At 52.4% G+C, this 18827-nt stretch overlaps 1 protein-coding gene across 1 annotated transcript in view; it reads right to left on the bottom strand.

Annotated features, from left to right (window-relative positions):
• Positions 1–8657: 8657 nt before the first annotated feature.
• The window catches only part of LOC102942493 (ephrin-A2), a 203347-nt gene continuing 193177 nt past the window's right edge, over positions 8658–18827 (bottom strand). The window contains exon 5 of the mRNA XM_043535704.1: positions 8658–13156. Within this exon, the coding sequence (XP_043391639.1) occupies positions 13038–13156 (119 nt within the window). The 3' untranslated portion in view covers positions 8658–13037. The remainder of the gene's footprint in view (positions 13157–18827) is intronic.

The raw sequence follows: 18827 nt of genomic DNA, 5'->3' as shown, positions 1-18827 counted from the left end.
ATTTCCAACAAATCAAAGAGTAAAAAAAACCAAAGAAAAGAAAACATTTCTGGTCAAACGAAATGTTTCGTTTGCCCCAACACAAGACATTTTGTTTCGATTTTGAGGGGTTTTTGCATTTCTTTTCAATACCATTGAAAGACACTTCTAAACAAAACGGTCGTTTCGTCCCGAAAAACTGAAACAACTGTGACATTTTCGGCATTTGGTTTGTTTCTCCCCAGCTAGCCAGCCTGGCGAAACGGACACGGTCGCGCTCGCCAGGGCGGCGTCACCGAATCTGCATGGGGCTCCTCCAAAAAACATCGCCCAGCTGTCAGCTCAGCTGGAGCCAATGGAACCGTCCTCGTCTGCACTTGGTTTTGTCCCCGTCCGCAGCTACCCCTGGGGTAGGCAGCCAGTCTGGGCTGCGGCAGGGCTAATCCCAGGTATAAACAAGGCCCCGGAGCCGAAAGAGCCAAGCGAGGCAAAGCTGCAGGAGAAGGCTTGGCAAAGAGCGTGTTTGTGGAAGGCTCCCGCGAGGTGACAGCGGATTTTAAGGCCAGGCGCCGCGAAGAGACAAGCGCACAGCGCCCCACAGCTTGGGGCAGGCGCGTCCCTTGCCAAGCGCAGGCCGCGGGGCCTGCAAACGCCAGACACCTTGGCCTCTCCTCTGCCCCCCTCCGAACCGTGACCCCCCCCTTCCTTCACAAATTCACAGGTACAGCGCATTGCCGTGGTAATGGCTGTGATGCTGACGGGGGGGGGGGAGAGGAGGGGGAGGGAATCCTGATGGGAATAAACAACAGGAGCAGGGAAGCTCTTTCGAGACCAGCAGCCCAGCCTCTCCGCTTCATTTCTAGGGGAATTTGACACTGGGAATCAGGACTCCTGGTTCTAGACAGAACCCCTGAGCGCTGGTAACTGCTACGGCCCATCGGGAGGGGGAGGAGAAGCCGCTGAGTGATGCTGCTGATTTGTGCCTCAGTTTCTCCTCCTGCCCTTTGTCTGTTTCTACCATGAGCTCTTCAAGGCAGGGACTGTCTCCCACTAAGGGACGTCAACACTGCGATTGAAAAACCCACAGCACGGAGTCTCAGAGCCCGGGCAAGCTGGCTTGGGCTCAGGCTATAAAATTGCAGCGTAGACCTTGAGCCTGGGCTCTAAGACCCTGTCCCCTCGTGGGGTCTCAGAGTCTGGGCTCCAGCCTGAGCCCAAGCGTCTACACTGTGGTTTTAACTCGCCCCACAAGCATGAGTCAGAGGATCTGGGCTGGCCACAGCCACGCCCCTGGGCTTTTATTGCAATATAGACATAGCCAAAGGATGTGTCCACACTGCACACTAAACCCTGCCTGTGGGACCCGGGCTCGTGGACTTGGTGTTTCCAGGCCTGCACTTGAGCGTCCACACTGCGTTGTTAAGCCGGGCTAACGATTGCCAGCCCCCAGGTCTTACAGCCGGACCACTGAATCCACACTGCACTCCGCAGCTCTTCTCACTCAGGTCTGTGGCTTGAGCGGTGTCCACACTGCACAATGACAGGGCTTGGGCCCAGCAGGACTCTAACTCTCGCCCCTCCTCCTAGCCGGATCCTAGGACCCAGATCCCGAGTGCTTGCTGACCTGAGTCAGACTGAGTTGTGTGTGGACGGAAGTGGGGTTTGGGCTCCAGCCTGACTCAGAGCCCAGGAGTGTAAGTGTGCCCTAAAGGTACGTCCACACAGCACAAACCCACCCGCGGCAGTGCCCCTCAGAGGCGGGGTCTGCAGACTCGGGCTCCCACTACAGCGCTAAAAGCAGCCGTGTAGCCCCTTTGCGCGCAGGCTGGCACTTGGGCGCTGAACCCCACCCCTCCCCCCCGGGGCTCGGGAGCCCAAACAGCTACACGGCTCGTGTTACTGGCACAGCTCAACCCCCCGAGCCCGAGTCGAAGCCCCTCTGTGCTAGGCACTGTATGTACCGCGCCCTCCCCTGCCTGTTTTCTTTCCCTTTTCTAGCCAGCCCTCGATTCATTCGTATTGTCTTCGAATCAAGATCAGGGCCTCGTTTTGCCAGCAGCTGCGAACGCAGGTGGTGAAAGACGTGAAAGTTCCAGGACAGAGGCCTGCGTATGTGTAAATAGTTTGTTGATAAGGTGCCGGTAGATGGGGCTCAGTAAATCGATAGGTTCCTGGGTTTAGTAGGTCTGATAATATTTGCTGCGGTGCCTTTGCAGTAATGTCCTCCGTGCAGCTCTGAGCAACCCCAGTGGGAAAGATAAAGGCAGGCTGATTCGCCCCATTTTACATGGGGGGAAACTGAGGCAGAGAGCGAGGCAGTGACTTCCCCAAGGTTACAGTGGGAGTCTGTGGCAGAGCTGGGTGTTGAAGCCAGGTTTCCTGAGTCCCCAGCTGGTGCCTGTCCCACAAGGCCACCCTGCCTCACGCTGACTTGTGGAGTCAGCATCCCGCCCAGGCAGGGAGGCGGTCAGAGCTGCAGCACTGGCTTAGTCTCTGGCTCACCGCTGGAGCCGTTTGCCTTCCCACATGACGCCCATCAAGCCAAGGTCACCCGAACTCGACCCCTTCTCTGCTCCTGGTGGGTCCCTCAGCCGGGCTGCCTCCGCTCCCGGAGCCTGTTAAAAGCCGGTCAAACCCCTCTCCTCTTGCCACATGTCTCGATTTCCAAAGATTTGACAGAGCTGCAACTTGAGCCCTGGATTGTCCGTTGGCAGCAGGGAGGAGCCCCGGCACAGAGCCAGCTGCGCTGGGCTTGGAGCTGCTTCACTCACTGCCACGAAGATCAAAAATGTGGCCCCAGTCATGGTGAGACTGGACTGGACACAGCGGCAGGCTCCATCCCGTTCTCCACCAGCAGCTACCCTCACGAAGCGCCCTTTAGTGTTCTCAAGTATGGATGGCTACCACTCCCTCCTGCCCTATTGTTTGGCACGTCACACAGCTCCTTTGTGGTAGGAAATTAGCGAGAGTTTGGAGCAAAGGAGCCAGCCGGGTTCATTTTTTATCCGGCTCTCTGATTAAGGCCACTGGAGACCTGCCTGATGACACATGCCATTTCAAGAGGAAGCAATAAAGATAATACACCCCTGGGGGAATAAACACACCCCACCAGCCAAAAAAACCCAGCCCTGGAGCCAGCCTCCATGGAGTGTGTTCCCACAGAGGGAAATCAATCTCAGCTGAATTTTGTGGCGCTCGCCACAAGATAAGAAGCCTCTGAAATGTTTCACTGCAAGGGAAGCAGAGTTTGTTTGTTTGTTTGTTTTGATCCTTGTCTACCATTCTCCATCAAGGCAAAATAGTTTAAACCCTCTGCCGAGAGGCTGCATTTCCGGGCCCTCCCCGGAGCGTGACCGTCAGCATATAGGAGCCAAGCGCCATTCGACCCTGGGCCCTGTCGAACCGTCCGAAACCAAGACTTCCGAGACAGGCAGCTCAGGCCAATGGGGAGGCACCGTCAGGAAAGGAGGCCGGTTACACGGGCACCTTTCAAAGCATTCCCTGCCCCTGGCACTGAGCCATGCCAAGGGTGCATGTTGGCGCTCAGTGCCAGGGGGCGGGGGCAGGGAGTTTGCACATCTGGTGCAGGCGCCGGCCCCACGGCAGCGGCAAGGCCAAGCAGCTCTGGCCGCCTAACTGCAGGTTTGGCCCCGTGCCCGGGCACCAGGGCGGCCCCGCCTCGCCCCCTCCCCCAGCAGCCCACTGCTCTGCCCGCAGGACTTGCTCAGCAGCAGCCTCCAGACCTGCGACAAGGCGGAGCTGCGGTGACAGCACGGCTGGGAGAGGAGCAGGGGAAGCCCGAGCGGGGGGTCTGCGCCCCTGCTCCGGTCCCTTAAATAAGGCAGGGGTCTAGGACTCAAGGGGTCGAGTCCCAGCTGTGTTGGTGACCTCGGGCGAGTGCATCTGCCTCTGTTTCCCCTCCCTCTCTTGTGAGCTCTTTGGGGCAGAGGCTGCGTGTGCAGCGCCCAGCACCGTGGGGTCCCACACTCAGCCAGGGCAGCGTCATATAACTTCCAGCGTCGGCTTGCCTCATGCCAGAGGGGGCCAGCGGGGCGGCTTGGCCACGGCAGGCTGGGCGTCACGCAGACGTGTTTGCTCCTGGCCGAGGCCGCTTTCACCTCTCTGCTGCAGCTGTTCCGAGCGATACGTTGGGAGCACGTGGGGCTGCAGATGGTCTAGGTGATTGACTCTTTCAGCGCATCAAAGAGGAGCTCGGGGAGGTGTGTGTGGGGGGCGGCTGCTGCTCCAACAGTGACTCCCTGTAATCCAGGGCAGCGAGAGTTAAACGGTTCAAAGGAATTTCCCCTGCTGATGAGAGAGTTTCTCATAATTAAACATTTATTAGCTTGGGGTTTCATCAGCACCACCAGAGTTCAGGCTTCATGACGCCCCCCCGCCCAAGGCAGCCCTGTGGCTCACCTGCCATTGACGGGCAACCCCACCCCAACACCCACCAGCACCCTCAAACCCTCGCCCCAGGTGGCAGCCCTCAGACTGGGATTAGTCAGCACCGCCACCCGGCGCTAGGGGCCAGCGACGTCCCAGGTCACAGATGACTGAGCAGCGCTTAATGCCAGCCCGGGAGAGGGGAGCCCAAAGACTGTATTTCTGGCTGGGAGACGCTGCCTGCCGTGGGGAGGGGAGGCGAGGCAGCGGGTAGAGCGGCAGACTTGGAATAGCTAGTGCAGTGAAGGAGTGGGGTGGACAGGGCAGGTTTTGCCGCAGCCTCTCTCCTGACAGACGGCCGTACAGGCCCTCGGTGGGGTCAGGCGAGGCACAACAGCCATAGGAATCCTCATCTTCACCCAGAAAAGTGGGTCCCTGCTGCCAAATCTGTGGGGCCAGGTGGCAGCCCGTGGAAGAGCCGGCAGGGACGCGAATAGCAGCAGAAGAGCGTGGCTGATGGGGCCCCAGCTGGTGCAGATGCGTCCTGTTCGAGAGCTAGTCTCCGGCCTGAGGCACTGAGCCGTAAGCTTAGCCCACCCATGTCCGTTATCTGTGAGGCACCTGTATATTCTCTGCTATGCTATGGCCTTAAAGAGGGTGAAACCTGCCTCCTGAAAACCTCCCCTGTGGAAGCCCAGCTCCCCCATCCTGGCCTGAGGCTGGAGCACACTGCTCTTTGGTAAGTCAATGCTTCCCAGGCCCCAAAGGGAGTCACGGGAAGCAGCATATGTTAGAGCAGCCCTGGGGCTGCTCTAAATTACACCAGGGGAATGGACAGGCCTCTGAACACCCTCCAAATGCAGGGAGCACAAATGTAGCTTAAAGCTACCTTAATTGCCGACCCTTGGTCCTTGTCCCAAGCACAGGATGCAGTCACAGAGAATCAGGGTCCCTTGATAGGGTGGAGACTGGCTATGTTTGGACCTGTAGCAAAACCCTGGACCATAATACCTCTGCATTGTGAAGGGTGCAAAATCTGGATCCAGCTCCAACATTTGCAAATACCTCCCAGCTTCTCGCTGGACTGAAAGACACACACACACGGCCCAGCCTTCCCTGAACCTTGGGGCACTCGAATCTCTGAGCCCCAGCTGAATTTTGCAGCTTGGCCCCATCACTCTGCTCTTCAGAAGAGGGTGGGTTTTGGGGTACACCCAACAACAGCCCCTCTTGTGCAGTCAGAGTGCCCACCAACCTCCCCTCACGTTCATGGTTGGGTGGGCGCCAGCCCCTGAATTATCCTGTTTCCCAACCAGAGGGAACCTTGTTCGCTAAGTCACTGAATTACGGCCTTTGTTCTCACCCAGCAGGGCAAGGAAGGAGCGTGTGCTGAGCATCTGCCACCACTGGAGAACATGTGCTGAGCAGGGGTTCGGGTCCCAAGTGTTCGCCCCTGTTTAGTCTGGGGATCGCTGTCTGCACCCCACCACTTCGCAAATGATGCTGCCACCCAGTTTGCAGCCAGCCCGAAGAGGAAGCGATCCATCAAGCCTGTGCCTAACCGTGCTGCGTTATTCCCTAAGCCTGCTGGATCCCCGAGGGCTAAAGGGGCGGGGCGGGGGCTATCATGCTATGAACCCCCTCCCCGTCTCAACTCCACTTCGCATTGTGCTTTGCACAGACAGGCTCCGCTCCAGTCCAGATACATGCTTACAGCTTCCGAATCTTGGCCTCGGACCTAAACTGGCAGCTAATCCGGGCTTGCAAACAGCTTGAAAAAAACACTGAAAGAGGCTAAGAGCGGACTGAAACAGCAAACAAAAGCCAATAGTGCCAGCAAACGTAGCAGGGGCAGCAATGGCAGGAGGAAAGAGCCCGCATAGCGTCCACCCTCGGAACAGGGCTCGGGCTGGCAGGTGAGCCATGTTTTCCGCAAGTCGTACCACCCTGGCTTTCCATCCGCTTGCTCTCCAGGCATTTTTATTATTTCTCACCACTCCTGGCGCACAGATGGCCCTCATTAAAAAGCAAAATTAGTCTTTCACCCTCTTGTGGCAAACTTCAGAGCCTCGGATCAGCTGTATTAGGCTGAATTAATTACCAGCGGATTGTTCCTATTCTGCTAATTATGCTGAAATATGCATTAAACACTGGAAATTAACATGGGCTGCACAAAAAAATTATTTAGCACTTAAAAAAAAAACCCCGATTTTTTTTCCACAGGAGGGAATTGGCTGGAACTGGCGTCCCAAAGCAAAGCAGGTTCTTGACGGTGCAGCCAGCTTTGAGTCTGAAACAGCCCTGGTTCTTGTGTCGTTATTTACATCACTGCGTAGGGCTGTGTGACTTTGGAGGAGTCACGTCCCAGCTCTGTGCCTCAGTTTACCCGCTCCCACCATCTGTCTTGTCTATTTAGGCCTGGCCTACATGAAGAATTGCATCACTTTAATGAAGGGTGGGAATTTAAGCTGGTTTCATTCAAGCCCTGTGTGGACGCTCCTGTTTCAGCTGAAGAGTTGCTTGCTTTGGTTTAGCTTGAGTCGAATGAGAACAAGTTTTAGGTAAATTGAAATAAGCTCTTTCTGAAACAAATCCAAGTAGTAAAAGTCTCTGGAGGGCCGGGACTGCCTCTTACTGTGTCTGTACAGCACCTGGCACCATGGGGTCTCCAGCACTCGGTGCTGTCATAAACTCCAACACCCACCCTCCACCCCACCCCACTGCAAAGATGTAAATGACAGTGCAGGCTGGGCAATCCGGCCTGTCGACCTCTGTGGAGTGACTGCTGATTCACACCAGTGTAAACACAAAGGGAATCGGGCCCTGGCAGGGATATTCACCTGAGCAAGGATGGCAGGGATGGGGCCTGGGTGATGGCCACTCCCGGCCCCAGTGTCAGGCAGGGGGGAGAAGGAGACGGGGCACGTTCTGTGCTGCGTGACCCGTGAGTTGCAGGATGGCACTGTTCTCTGGAGTGTTTAATGAGGGCTAAGCAGCCTTGGATGGTAACTGTCGTGTCAGTGACTGGGAGAGGAAGGGAAATGGGGTAGGGAGGCCACATGTAACCATGCGTCTGTGGTGGGGAAGGAGAGCTCCTTGTGTTTCTTTACTGTATAAAACACAGGACACCAAAGAGAACCAGGGCTCCCAGGCTACAGGGACGCGTGTTGGAGCTCAGAGGCAGAAGGCTCCCACAGGAGCGAAGTCCTGGAGAAAGCACCCCCATGAGGCAGGGGCCACAGCATTGGTATAGGTGCCTGGGACTGTCTTGTCGTTCGTACTGTAGAGGCTCCCCCGAGAGCAGGGCCCCCTTGTGCCAGGTGCTGCCCTCGGTGAGAGACAGACCCTGCCCTAAAGAGCTTACAATCTCCGTGGACAAGACAGGAGATTAGCACTCTTTTACAGATGGGGAAACTGAGGCACAGAGCCATAAAGAAACTTGCCTGGGAAGCCTGGGGCAGGGTTGGGATTTGCACCTACATTTCCTGAGTGTGGACCCACTGCCTTAGCCCCAAGGCCACACTTCTTCTCACAGCATTGCGCCCATCAGCACGGGAGTTGCAGTCATTTGCTTTCCAGGTGATGGCTGCTGTCAGTGTGACCTTCACAAGCGTCTGCCTCACTCCCGCTTCATTGCCTCCCGCAGTATTACTGGCTCTCGTGGGCTCCTGGTTTCTTTGATCCTTTGGGAATTCTGTTTCTTGGCTCATCCAGTGGCTCTGGCTTTCGAAGTCTAATTAACTAACTGTGCTAGCTAATTGTGACGTGAAGGGATCGACTAAAAAACAACAGCTCTTTGCACTGCTCAAAGCTCCTCCCACCTGGGGATCTCAAAGCCCTTAACAGTCAATCATTCCACCCCTTTCCCAGGTAGGGAAATATTATCCCTAAATATCTAAGGAATTTATATGGCCCAATAAAAGCTGAGCACCTTGGGGGGAAGGGGAAACTGAGGCACAGAGCTTTTAAGTAACTTGCTCGAAGTCAGACAGCAAGTCAGGGGGTGGGTGGGAGCTTGGACAGTACCCAGGAGCCCCGAGTCCAAATTCCTTGCTCAAAAAAGTAAATTACACTCCCCTTCCAAAGCAGGGAATAAAACACAGGAATCCTAACTCCCTGTTCCCAGCTTTGGCCACTGGAGCGGGGAAAAGAGCCCAGGATGCCTGACTCCCACTCACTTACTCTTGGCCCTGGCAGATATTGTCTGTCAGCAAGTGGAGCAGAAAACAGGACATGCCAAAGAGGTGTGTGGAGGAAAAGGCAGGAGGCCTCAAAAGCAACAGACTCACACAACATTTATTCTTATTTTATTATAAAAAAATACAGACTCCAGATGAAGGGATCGGGTTTACCATCAGCACGACGTCGAGAACGAAAGCTGCATGTCTAAGAACCAAGCTAGGCTGAGCTGAGACCCACAAGCGAAAAACAGTTCCCGTAAGATGGGTTCATCCCCGAATGGAAAACCAAAAACCCCCAGACCAAACCAACCCCCCCAAACAAACAAAAAAAACCCATTTTTTAAATTTAGAGCTTCACTTAAACGCTGCTTCCTTGTTTGCTTTTTCTTTATTCTCTCACCGTCGCTGTACTATATATAGATATATCACATATATACCACAGACCAAAGGCCCAATTTTGCCACTGTGGCACTACCTGCAGTCCCAAGATTATTTATATTACGAGAGTCAACCGAGATGGGGGTCTTATGGTGTTAGATGCTGGACATTCATCGTCCCTGCCCCAACGAGTTTACAGTCTAAGCTCCTTGCCCTGAAAGCAGGCTCTGGGTTAGCTGGTCTGTCCAGGATTGAGCCCCAACAGACAAGATAGACAAAGGAAGTATTCTTACCAGCTGGGGGACTCAGGCTGGAATTTTTAAAGGAGGCACTGACTGTCCATGGGAGCTGGGCACATAAAATCCTTCTGGCTCCTTTGAAAATCCCAGCTGAGTCAGCACGTTATTTAAACACGGGCACATGAGTAGTTCCACTGGCCTCCAGGACCACTCATGTGCTTACGTCGCTTGCTGAATCCGGTCCAAAGGTCCCACCAGAATCTGGTCTCCTGGGTGCCAGGCCATCCTCCCTTCCCTCTTTACGCCACTGGCTGACTGCTGGGGCAAGGCTACTCGGTTTGAGCCAGGGAAGCAAAGCCTGGCCCCTACGGACAGGGAGGAGGGTGACGCTTGTATAAATGTGGTGCTTTCGTCTGCCTTTAAGAAACGTTCCCTGGTCTAGATACAATGGGGGGGTCGGGAGGGAGGGGAAGCGGAGCTGGAATTGTTGATAGTCAAGATGAGCTTATTGCGAGTTTTTAGCTTCCTAGTCTAAAAAATAAAAACAAAATAAAATTAACATAAAACCTTCCATAAAATTCATTCTCAACGATACATTAAAAAAAAAACCTGTCACAGTATAACGCCTGCTGGCCATATTTACAGAAGGACCAGACCTGCTCTGGTTCAGTCCCTGGGGCTCACGGACAGATGCTGTAGAAACTGACGGTTTCCGTGCGCGTTTGAAAAAGACATCCGTAGAAAGACCGTTTTTTGTACTATTATTAGGATTGTGATTTTAAATCTATGCTTTATTTCCTGGAGTGGAGAAGAAGACTCGAGTTCTGCCCTCATGGCGGGGCGAGCCGGGCAGAATTGGAGACACCTGCAGACAGGGCTCCTGCTTTAGAAGGTGATGCAAATCTCACCCCCAGCCCCTTCTTCCCAGCCAAAGACTCTTCCCCCACCCCAAACCCACCCACTGCATCCCCTGGAGAGAGACGGTAGCATTCTGCCAGCACCTCGCTGGACTCCTCTCTAATGGGCACTGGTATGTGCAAGGAAGAATCAGCCATTCGCTTTCCCCCACCACTGCCACAACCTCTTCCATGTTCCTTTGCTTGTCCCGCTTTCTTAGTTCTTATTCCCTGGAATGTAACTTCCTTTTGTCACCAAAAGCCTCCATTAGGGGTTGGAGCACAGGAGAAGGGGCAGAAATTAGGAAGTGGGGTTTTATTAGGAGATGGGCTTGTGCCAAAACACTAGACGCAGACAGACTGTCCCTGGATGTAAGGACAGGAGAAGCTGAAATCCAGCCTTGGATGGGGATCTGAATTTTGCAAAACGGGCCCCATCTAATCATCTGAATTCCGAAGTGTGGGGCCAATCGGCGGCTTTATTTGAAAGCGGAGAAGGAAGCAAAGAAAGCCAAGCCAGCAGTTATTCCAAGCGAGTAACAGCGCAACAGAGGAACAAGCCATCAGGATGTGCAGGATCGAAGGAGACTCGTAAAGGGAAGGAACGATGCCCAGGGAAAACTTCATAGAGATCCACCCCCTCAGGTCAGCTCCATTCTCTTTCCTGCTGTCTCAGCCTGATTAGCAGCTCGCTTGCATGTGTAATACAGCCGGGGATCACTGAGCTGCGCTTGGTAAGGACAAGACAGATGGGTTTGCTCTGCTCCACATGTCTAGAAGCAGTGGCCACAGGAGAGGGAATTGGAATGGCAGCGCTGGTGACGCGGATCCGTGTTGGGAATTTTCTGTAGTATCTGGCTGGTGAATCTTGCCCTTATGCTCAGGGTTTAGCTGATCGCCATATTTGGCGTCGGGAAGGAATTTTCCTCCAGGGCAGATTGGAAGAGGCCCTGGAGGTTTTTCGCCTTCCTCTGTAGCATGGGGCACGGGTCACTAGCTGGAGGATTCTCTGCTCCTTGAAGTCTTTAAACCACGATTTGAGGACTTCAATAGCTCAGACATAGGTGAGAGGTTTTTTGCAGGAGTGGTGGGTGAGATTCTGTAGCCTGCGTTGTGCAGGAGGTCGGACTAGATGATCACAATGGTCCCTTCTGACCTAAATATCTACCTATGAATCTATGGATCAGCGGGGTTATGTAGGAAGGGGCACTGCTTTCTCAAAGGGACTTGGGGGAAGCAGGGAGGGGAGAGGGAAACGTTGCCGTCAGTGCTGGGAGCGAATTAAAACCCAAGTACGGAGTCAGCGATGTGAGAGGAGGAAGGTATTAGGCAAAGATTTGGGGCCAGATCCTCAGCTGGTGTAAACGGACGTAAGTCAGTGGAGCGATGCTGATGTCAACCGGCGGAATTTTTAGCTTTGGGAACCCAGGAGGGTGAACTTCACCTGTGCACGGCCTAGTTTAGTGGCTTGCGTGAGCCATGGAAGGGCTCTGCCCAAGAGTGAGTTCAACCCAGATGCCCTCCGAAGGCCCTAGGCTCCCTCTGCATCCCCTGCCCACTTAATTCCCCTTTGCGCCATGGGGAGGTGGTAACCAGCCAGAGCCTCTTCTAAATTCTAGCCCCACCCCAGACTGGTTACATTCCTGACATTAACACCCCCCACCCCAAGCCTTTCTGCTCAACCTCCAGATGCCCCTTTCCCAAACTAGATTTTTGATCCTGCTCTCAGTGACCTCAGTGGCAACCCCCCCTTCCCCCCGCATTCTCCCACTGTCTTCACTGGGCCCAGTAACCCTTCTGCAGGCGTTGCTCCTTGCTTTTCCAAGGACGTCAATTGCAGGGTCAATTACATTTGGCTGGCTTATGTGTATACCTGCCCATCCCTCCCACAAGAAAACCAACCCTCCCCCCGCCCAAAGAAACAACCCACATATCTATGAAAACAGTACAGTCGTCCCACAAGGTTCTGACAACGAAGCCAGGTCAGCGCTCCTCCATAAAGCCTTCGATGGCCTGTTTCCATCTTGGCCCCCTGCCTCCAAAACATAAGCCTGAAAGGAGCATTAAGATATTGGCACCGCTCTGTCCAGGTGGCCCTGAGTCCAGCGGTACGAGCAATGGCAAACAGCTGGGCTAGTTTGGGAAAGACTCCAATGCAGTGTAAGCACTGCCGTTCTCGGCCTGCATCCGGCACGTCCCAGAGTCCGGGCACCTTGTTTGTTTGCCAGCCACCAGCTCCCCTGCTTGCAGCCAGGGTCTGAGCATCACGGAAAACCTGGGAAGGAAAGCCCAAGCTAGCCCCTGATCCTGCATTCCTTGACGGCTTGGAAGGGAACGCTGCTCATGGAGATTTCTGAACCACGGATGGGGGAGGGGGTCTCGTTTTGTGGCTAAGTCTCAAGAAGTGCGAGAAAAGCACTCAAAAAAATAAAAAAAAATAAAATAAGGATTCTAATATTTGGTCTAGAAATTTCAAAAGCAAAGTCCTACAAGGAGGGTCAAAGTGAGCTGAGCGCCAGCACCATGAAAAGTGGGCCATCCCGGAAGCAGGAAAGCAGCGCCGATCCCCCCACTGCTCTTTTCCACTGGTATTTTGTCATTCCCCGCCCCCACCCCCAAACCAGAGTGCTGGGGTGCAGGGCAGGGGTGTTATTTTGTACATTGGTAGAAATTTTGCAGCCTTCTTCCAAGTGAATCCACGCCAGGAACAAAAATTCTCCGAGCTGGGAATAAGGCCAGGATAGGAAAAAAATCCTTGTTCGTGTCCCTGCCCAACCCACCTCCCAGCTCAGGAGTCGCAGTTCAAAGGTTATTGTGAAAAAGAGAAAACTTTTTAAAAACAAAGCAAAAGGCTGGCTCGAGAGAGTTCATTCTCCCCGGAGGCAGAGAGAACGCATCTCTTCTCCTGCGTGTGTCCGTCTCTCTCCTCCTTTCCCTGCCAAACCACTCCCCTCTTCCTTTGTTTTCTCCTCTCGGGGCTAGGAGGTGAGAATAGTCCAAAACACCGGTACCACGAGGATGAGGTGCGGGACCCTGAGGCTGCAGCAGGAGTTATTGCTGGTGAAAATAGGCTCCGGAGATTCATACAGGGAGTCATCTGTGAAGGGGGAGGAAAAGAGACATGTCAGACCACAAAATGCCCACCTGAAAAGCTGTAGGGCCTGATCCTGCAATGTGCTGAGCATGGTCAACAGGGGGCGCTTGGCACCTCAAAGAATTGTTTAGTTCTCTCCCAGGATCAGGCCCACCGGGGGTCTGAGCTGTGCTCCTCTTGCATTGGATCGTATCCGTGGTGCCTGCAGAGACCTGATCCAACTGCAAGGTTATCAACCCCCTGGGTTCTGAAATGAGGAGTCAGCCCCCACCTCCCAACAAATCTTGCGATTGGCTTAGAAATCATGAAATTTTGAAGTAACAACTATTAGGTTCTTTTTTCTCTGTGTGTGTGTGTGACACATTTAAAGCTTTTTTCCATAGCCAGCAACGTGAGAACCGTACTTTAATAGGGTGTTTAAATGAGTTGAGAGCCTTGCCTAATCATATGATTCCAGGAACTGGGGTTTTAAAGAAACCCACCAAATATTAGAAGAGTGGCGATAAACGCAACACTGAGATTGCAGAATTGGTGTCTGAGATTGTAAAGCTCTTTGGAGCTGGGACTATGAGCATTTCTAGCTGCCCTGGGAGGAGCCTAGTACATACTTATGGATGTTGTGAAAGAATAAATCATCCTAATAGGAACTGCGAGACAGGAAGAGATCCAAGAGCCAACTAGCCTGGTATGTTGTCTCCCACAGTGGCCAATACCAGACAATAAGAGGAAGATGTAGGAACTCAGACATTGGTTAATGATGTGGGATAATCTGCTCCCTACATCAGGTGACTGGCTTAAGCCCTGAAGGCTGATGGTCCCTTCAGAAATTTTTGGCGTCATTAATCAATTTGCATAATCAAAGACATGCTCTTCATCTAGGAAGGTCAGTAGCTAGCTGTGTGCATAACACACTGTAGTTTCTAATCCTTTCTTCTTGGGCACATCAAAAGAAAACTTCTTCCCAACTGATTTTGTTGTCTTCAAGAGATCCAGACACATGGCGTTCCAGATCATATCCACACCGGGAAACTAAACTCACTTTAAAAAAGGAGAGAAAATACGGCTGCTGCATTTTAGAGCTGCTCACACCTTGATCCCTTCCCCTCCCCCCGCATTTAATTTCAATGGAGCTTCTCTCCTTCACCTGCCACTTTCTCCTGGCTTCCTTTGGTCAGTTATTATTATTCTTTGTTTCATTTGATTTATTATATCCATAGAAATACCACAAAGGGAACAGGAACATACAATCAGCATGCGGAAAGTGATTAGGCTGTAGAGCAAGAATACAGTCAACCTCAAGCATTCAAAAATAAAGAGCTAGGCCTTCAGAAGTCATGAGACTGGCTTAACGCTCTTAAGATTTAAAAAAGAAGAACGCACACTAGGCTCTTTTTTTATTTGGCCTCTTGTGCCGGAAACTTCACAAGTCCCGTCTTCTAATTTTCTTCTGCCACCACGGGGGCTGGAATTCTAGCTTCGGGTCTTTTTGTTTGTTTTTAAATGAAAGCCAACATCCTCATATAATCATATGACACCTGGAGTAATTTACCATACTAGCAACTTACCAAACAGGAATTAATTCAGGGAAGTCCCCTGGCCCGTGCTAGACACAGGAGGCCAGATTTTATTATCACAATGATCCCTTCTGGCCTAGGAATCTCTGAATCAGAAAAACCTCAGACATTGTGAGCTTCGTGGTAAAATCGTGAGAACTGGCAGTGCTGGATCAAAGGAATGGAAAAGGAATTCCATAGTAAGAGCCCGGCACCAGCAATGAGACCCAAGAAGGGAAACAATGGGCCCAGATCCGACATCCTCGCTCACTGATTTCAGCCAGGAAAGATCTGTTGAGCTTGAGTAAAGGTGGCAAAATCTGGCCCACAGAAACAGAAAATCAAGGGGGTTGCAAACGTGTACCTGGCAAGTGCTAGCCCAGAAAATAGCTATGGCTCTGCTCTTGGGGACGCTTAAGCAGGTGAGTAACTTTTCTCCCGCGAGCAGTTCCCTTTAATTGAGACGCGGGTAAAAATGGCGTGAGGCACTGGAGCCTTGCCAGAGGAATGGGAGACAGCGTCTAGTCGAGACAGGCTCTGCCTAGCCCTTGGGCACCGTCACTGAATGATAACGGTTCCTTCCGCACCTTAGTCCCCGTGTTGGTAGTCAACCTCGCTGCTTAATTCCCCATGCAACCAGGTTGTGCAAATCCTCTGAGGTGAGGCCTGATCCAAAGACCACAGAAGACCATGGGCATAAGAGCGGCCAGGCTGGGTCAGACCAAGGGTCCATCTAGCCCAGGATCCTGTCTTCTGACAGTAGCTGGTACCAGGTGCTTCAGAGGGAATGAACAGAACAGGGCAATTATCGAGTGATCCATCCCCTGTTGTCCAGTCCCAGCTTCTGGCAGTCAGAGGTTTAGGGACACCCAAAGCATGCGGTTGCATCCCTGCCCATCGTGGCCAATAGCCATTGATGGACCTGTCCTCCATGAATGTATCTAGTTCTTTTTTGAACCCTGTTATACCTTTGGCTTCATGACATCCCCCGGCAATGAGTTCCACAAGGTGACTGTGTTGTGTGAAATACTTCTTTTGTTTGTTCAACCTGCTGCCTATTAATTTCACTGGGTGAGCCCTGGTTCTTGTGTTACGTGAAGGAATAAACAACACTTCCTTCTTCACTTCCTCCACACCAGGCATGATTTTACAGACCTCCATCACGTCCCCTCTCAGTCGTCTCTGTTCCAAGCTGGAAAGTCCCAGTCTTTTCAATCTCTCCTCGAAAGGGCTTTGAATCGGGCTCTCGGTGCAGCTTGAAGACAGATGCTAGCGAAGCGGAGATCCGGTCCTACTCTTGTGCAGTCCCGGCAGCAATGCTGGCGTGCGTAGGAACCCCCAGTTCCAAAAAAAACACAGGCCCTTGCAAAGGGAGTTCTGTGCACATTGGCCAGACGGGAGAGCTAAGCTAAACCACAGCAAGGAACTGCAGCTGCTGAGTTTGGAGGCTGATTGGAGCCAGCAGCTACAGGACAGCGAAAGTGGGGCACTCAGCAAGGTCTGGAGGGAATGATGCGAAATGAAAATACCAACTGGGCAAGTATGAAAGCTCAGCCCTGGGTGGGCTCTGTCGCTGCCTTTATGGGCTGATGTTCTCAAGGTGCGCGGTGCAGGATATTTTTGTTCTGCTTCATTAAAACCAGGCCGACAGACGTATGGGAATATCTGCCTGCCTGCACAGTGAGCCTTGCGGAATGAATTCCCCGACAGCCCCACGGAGTTCAACGCCAAAGATGTTGTTCAAAAGCTAGCTGGGACCCAGAGGTGTCCAACTGGGTCTTGGGTGCTGGACTGTCAGTCTGGTGATCTGAGGACTTGAGAAAAAGCCACAAACCGGACAGCCGTCAACCTCTCAAAACGTATGAGGTAACTGCTCAAGACACGAGGTGATTGTCCCGTATTGGTGAAGCCGCAGCTGCAGTCCTGTGTTCAGCTCTCGGTGCCGCACTTTTGGAAAGATGTGAGTAAACTGGAGAGAGTTCAGAGGAGAGCAACAGAAATGATCAGAGGTTTAGAAAACCTGAGCTGTGAGGAAAGGTTGAAAGAATTGGGCAGGTTTAGTCTGGAGAAGAGAAGGCTGAGGGGGGACCTGGTAACAGTCTTCAGCTATGTAATAGGCTGTTATAAAGAGGAGGATCTGTTGTTCTCCATGTCCATTGAAGTTAGGATAAGAAGGAATCAGCTTAATGTGCAACAAGGGAGATTTACATCGGATATTAGGAAAAACTTTCCGACTGTAAGGAAAGTGAAGCACCGGAACAGGTTACCTAAGGAGGTTACGGAATCCCTGTCCTTGGAGGATTTAAGACCAGATTAGACAGACCCTTGTCAGGGCTGGTCTAGGGTCATTTAATCCTACCTCTCGGTTGGACTAGATGACCTCCTGAGGCCCCTCCCAGCCCTACATTTCTATGATTTCCATTATCTCTCTTCCTACGTCTGTCTGTATTTCACACGCAGTACGATGCATCCCTGGCCATGTGTCTGTCTGTATTTCACACACAGTACGATGCATCTGTCTTTCCCACATGTTTTATTGTAATATAAACAGCTGGAATAACAGGTAATCGGGAGGCAAATTCTTTGAATCCCGGGGCATGCTCTTATCTGCTCTTGTTCCCAGCCTCCGTGCAGTGTGGGAGAGGGGGCCGGGAACTCCCCGCACTGACCCTGGGGGTAGGGGTAGGGTTATTGCTCTGTAAATGGGATTAGAAGGCATTTCATCCCGATTCTCTCCTAAGCCTCTCCCTGACAGCAGGGTATGCCAACTATGCGGGTGGTATTGTGCAGGATGGATTAGATCCGACTGCTGTTGCCAACTTGTAAGAAGCCTGGGAGACTGACGCCCTGTAATTCTGGCCAGAGCTGGAGTTGGACCAACGTTTGGGAGGTCAAAGGGCAATTGCTTAATAACACTCCAATAATCCAGCATCCAAAACCCTAATCAGGCAGCAAAGCAAAGTGCATTAAAGGGAATAAGTTAAATTATGACTAAAGCTGTTAACATGTTCCCTGGGCTCCACTCTCTTATGTTTATTACTGGATTAAGGATCTCACAGACCTGAAGCCAGGAAAAGCAGAGCTTTCCCCAGCCGTTGGTGCAATTTTCTCTTGCTCCTGGCTGTCTTATTTCCTTCCCCCTCTTGTGTCTCTTCTTTTCCTCTGCTCTTCTTCCTTTGCTGCTGCTCTTTTGCAGGGTTTTACACACTTGTGCCATTATTGTTTGGGTTACAGTAGCACCTCGAGGTTCCACGCAAGAGCGGGGCCCCCACGTGCTCGATGCTGCACAGACACCTAGTTACAGGTTCTTCCTCCATGAGTCTGCAGTCTAAGTAACTCAAGTCGGCATGCAGCGGGGTGCTGTCCTGCGGGCACTGAGTACTCCCCTTGCCCTGCGAACTCCCACTTAGTGGGGAGCCTTCAGCCAGGTGAAGTTTTGGGCTGCCCAGCACGTGGCCTGCTGAGCCCCCATAACGCCACCTGAAATCAACGGGAGGGGGAACGTTCAGGAGCTCAGCACCTCTTCAAAAATCAGGCCTGCTCCCTGTCTCAAGTCGGACTCCCAGAGAACAGAAGCATTCAAAGACTTCGTGGCTGCTTCTGAACATACAGGGGCTCAGAATCCACCTGCTGGGATCAGGACCCCTGGCACAAGCTGGCAGTTCAGATCCTCATTTGATCTCGCTTAACAATAACTAAAGGGTTGACTTCGGGCCTGATCCAAAGCCCACTGAAGTCAATGGGAGTCTCCGACTAAGTACCGGTCCAATGCCTAGCACGGTGCGGTCCCCGATCTCAGCTGGGGCTCCCTGGTGGTAGCATAAGAAAATACTAACAATATCGATCGAGATTTTTTTCATTCTACAAAGGTCAACCAAAAACGAGAATGTGTTTTTAGGTGGCTTCACTATTTTGGGTTTTATTTTAAAGCCGCTCGAATGACAAAGAGAAACGATGTCCTTTTCACCAGGGCAGCCGGTCCCTCACTTCCCCAGCGAGAGCTGCTGCCATGCACTAATTACATGTTAACAGGAGAAGAAAATTATTAATTTGTTTTTTGAAACGCCTGAGTTATTCGATTCTGAAAAGTCACCACTGTGCCGAGATTATTGTTTTTCCCC

Source organism: Chelonia mydas, chromosome 25 (genome assembly GCF_015237465.2).
Source record: "Chelonia mydas isolate rCheMyd1 chromosome 25, rCheMyd1.pri.v2, whole genome shotgun sequence".
NCBI classification, from domain to species: Eukaryota; Metazoa; Chordata; order Testudines; family Cheloniidae; genus Chelonia; species Chelonia mydas.
This window is presented reverse-complemented; position numbering and strand designations above follow the sequence as displayed.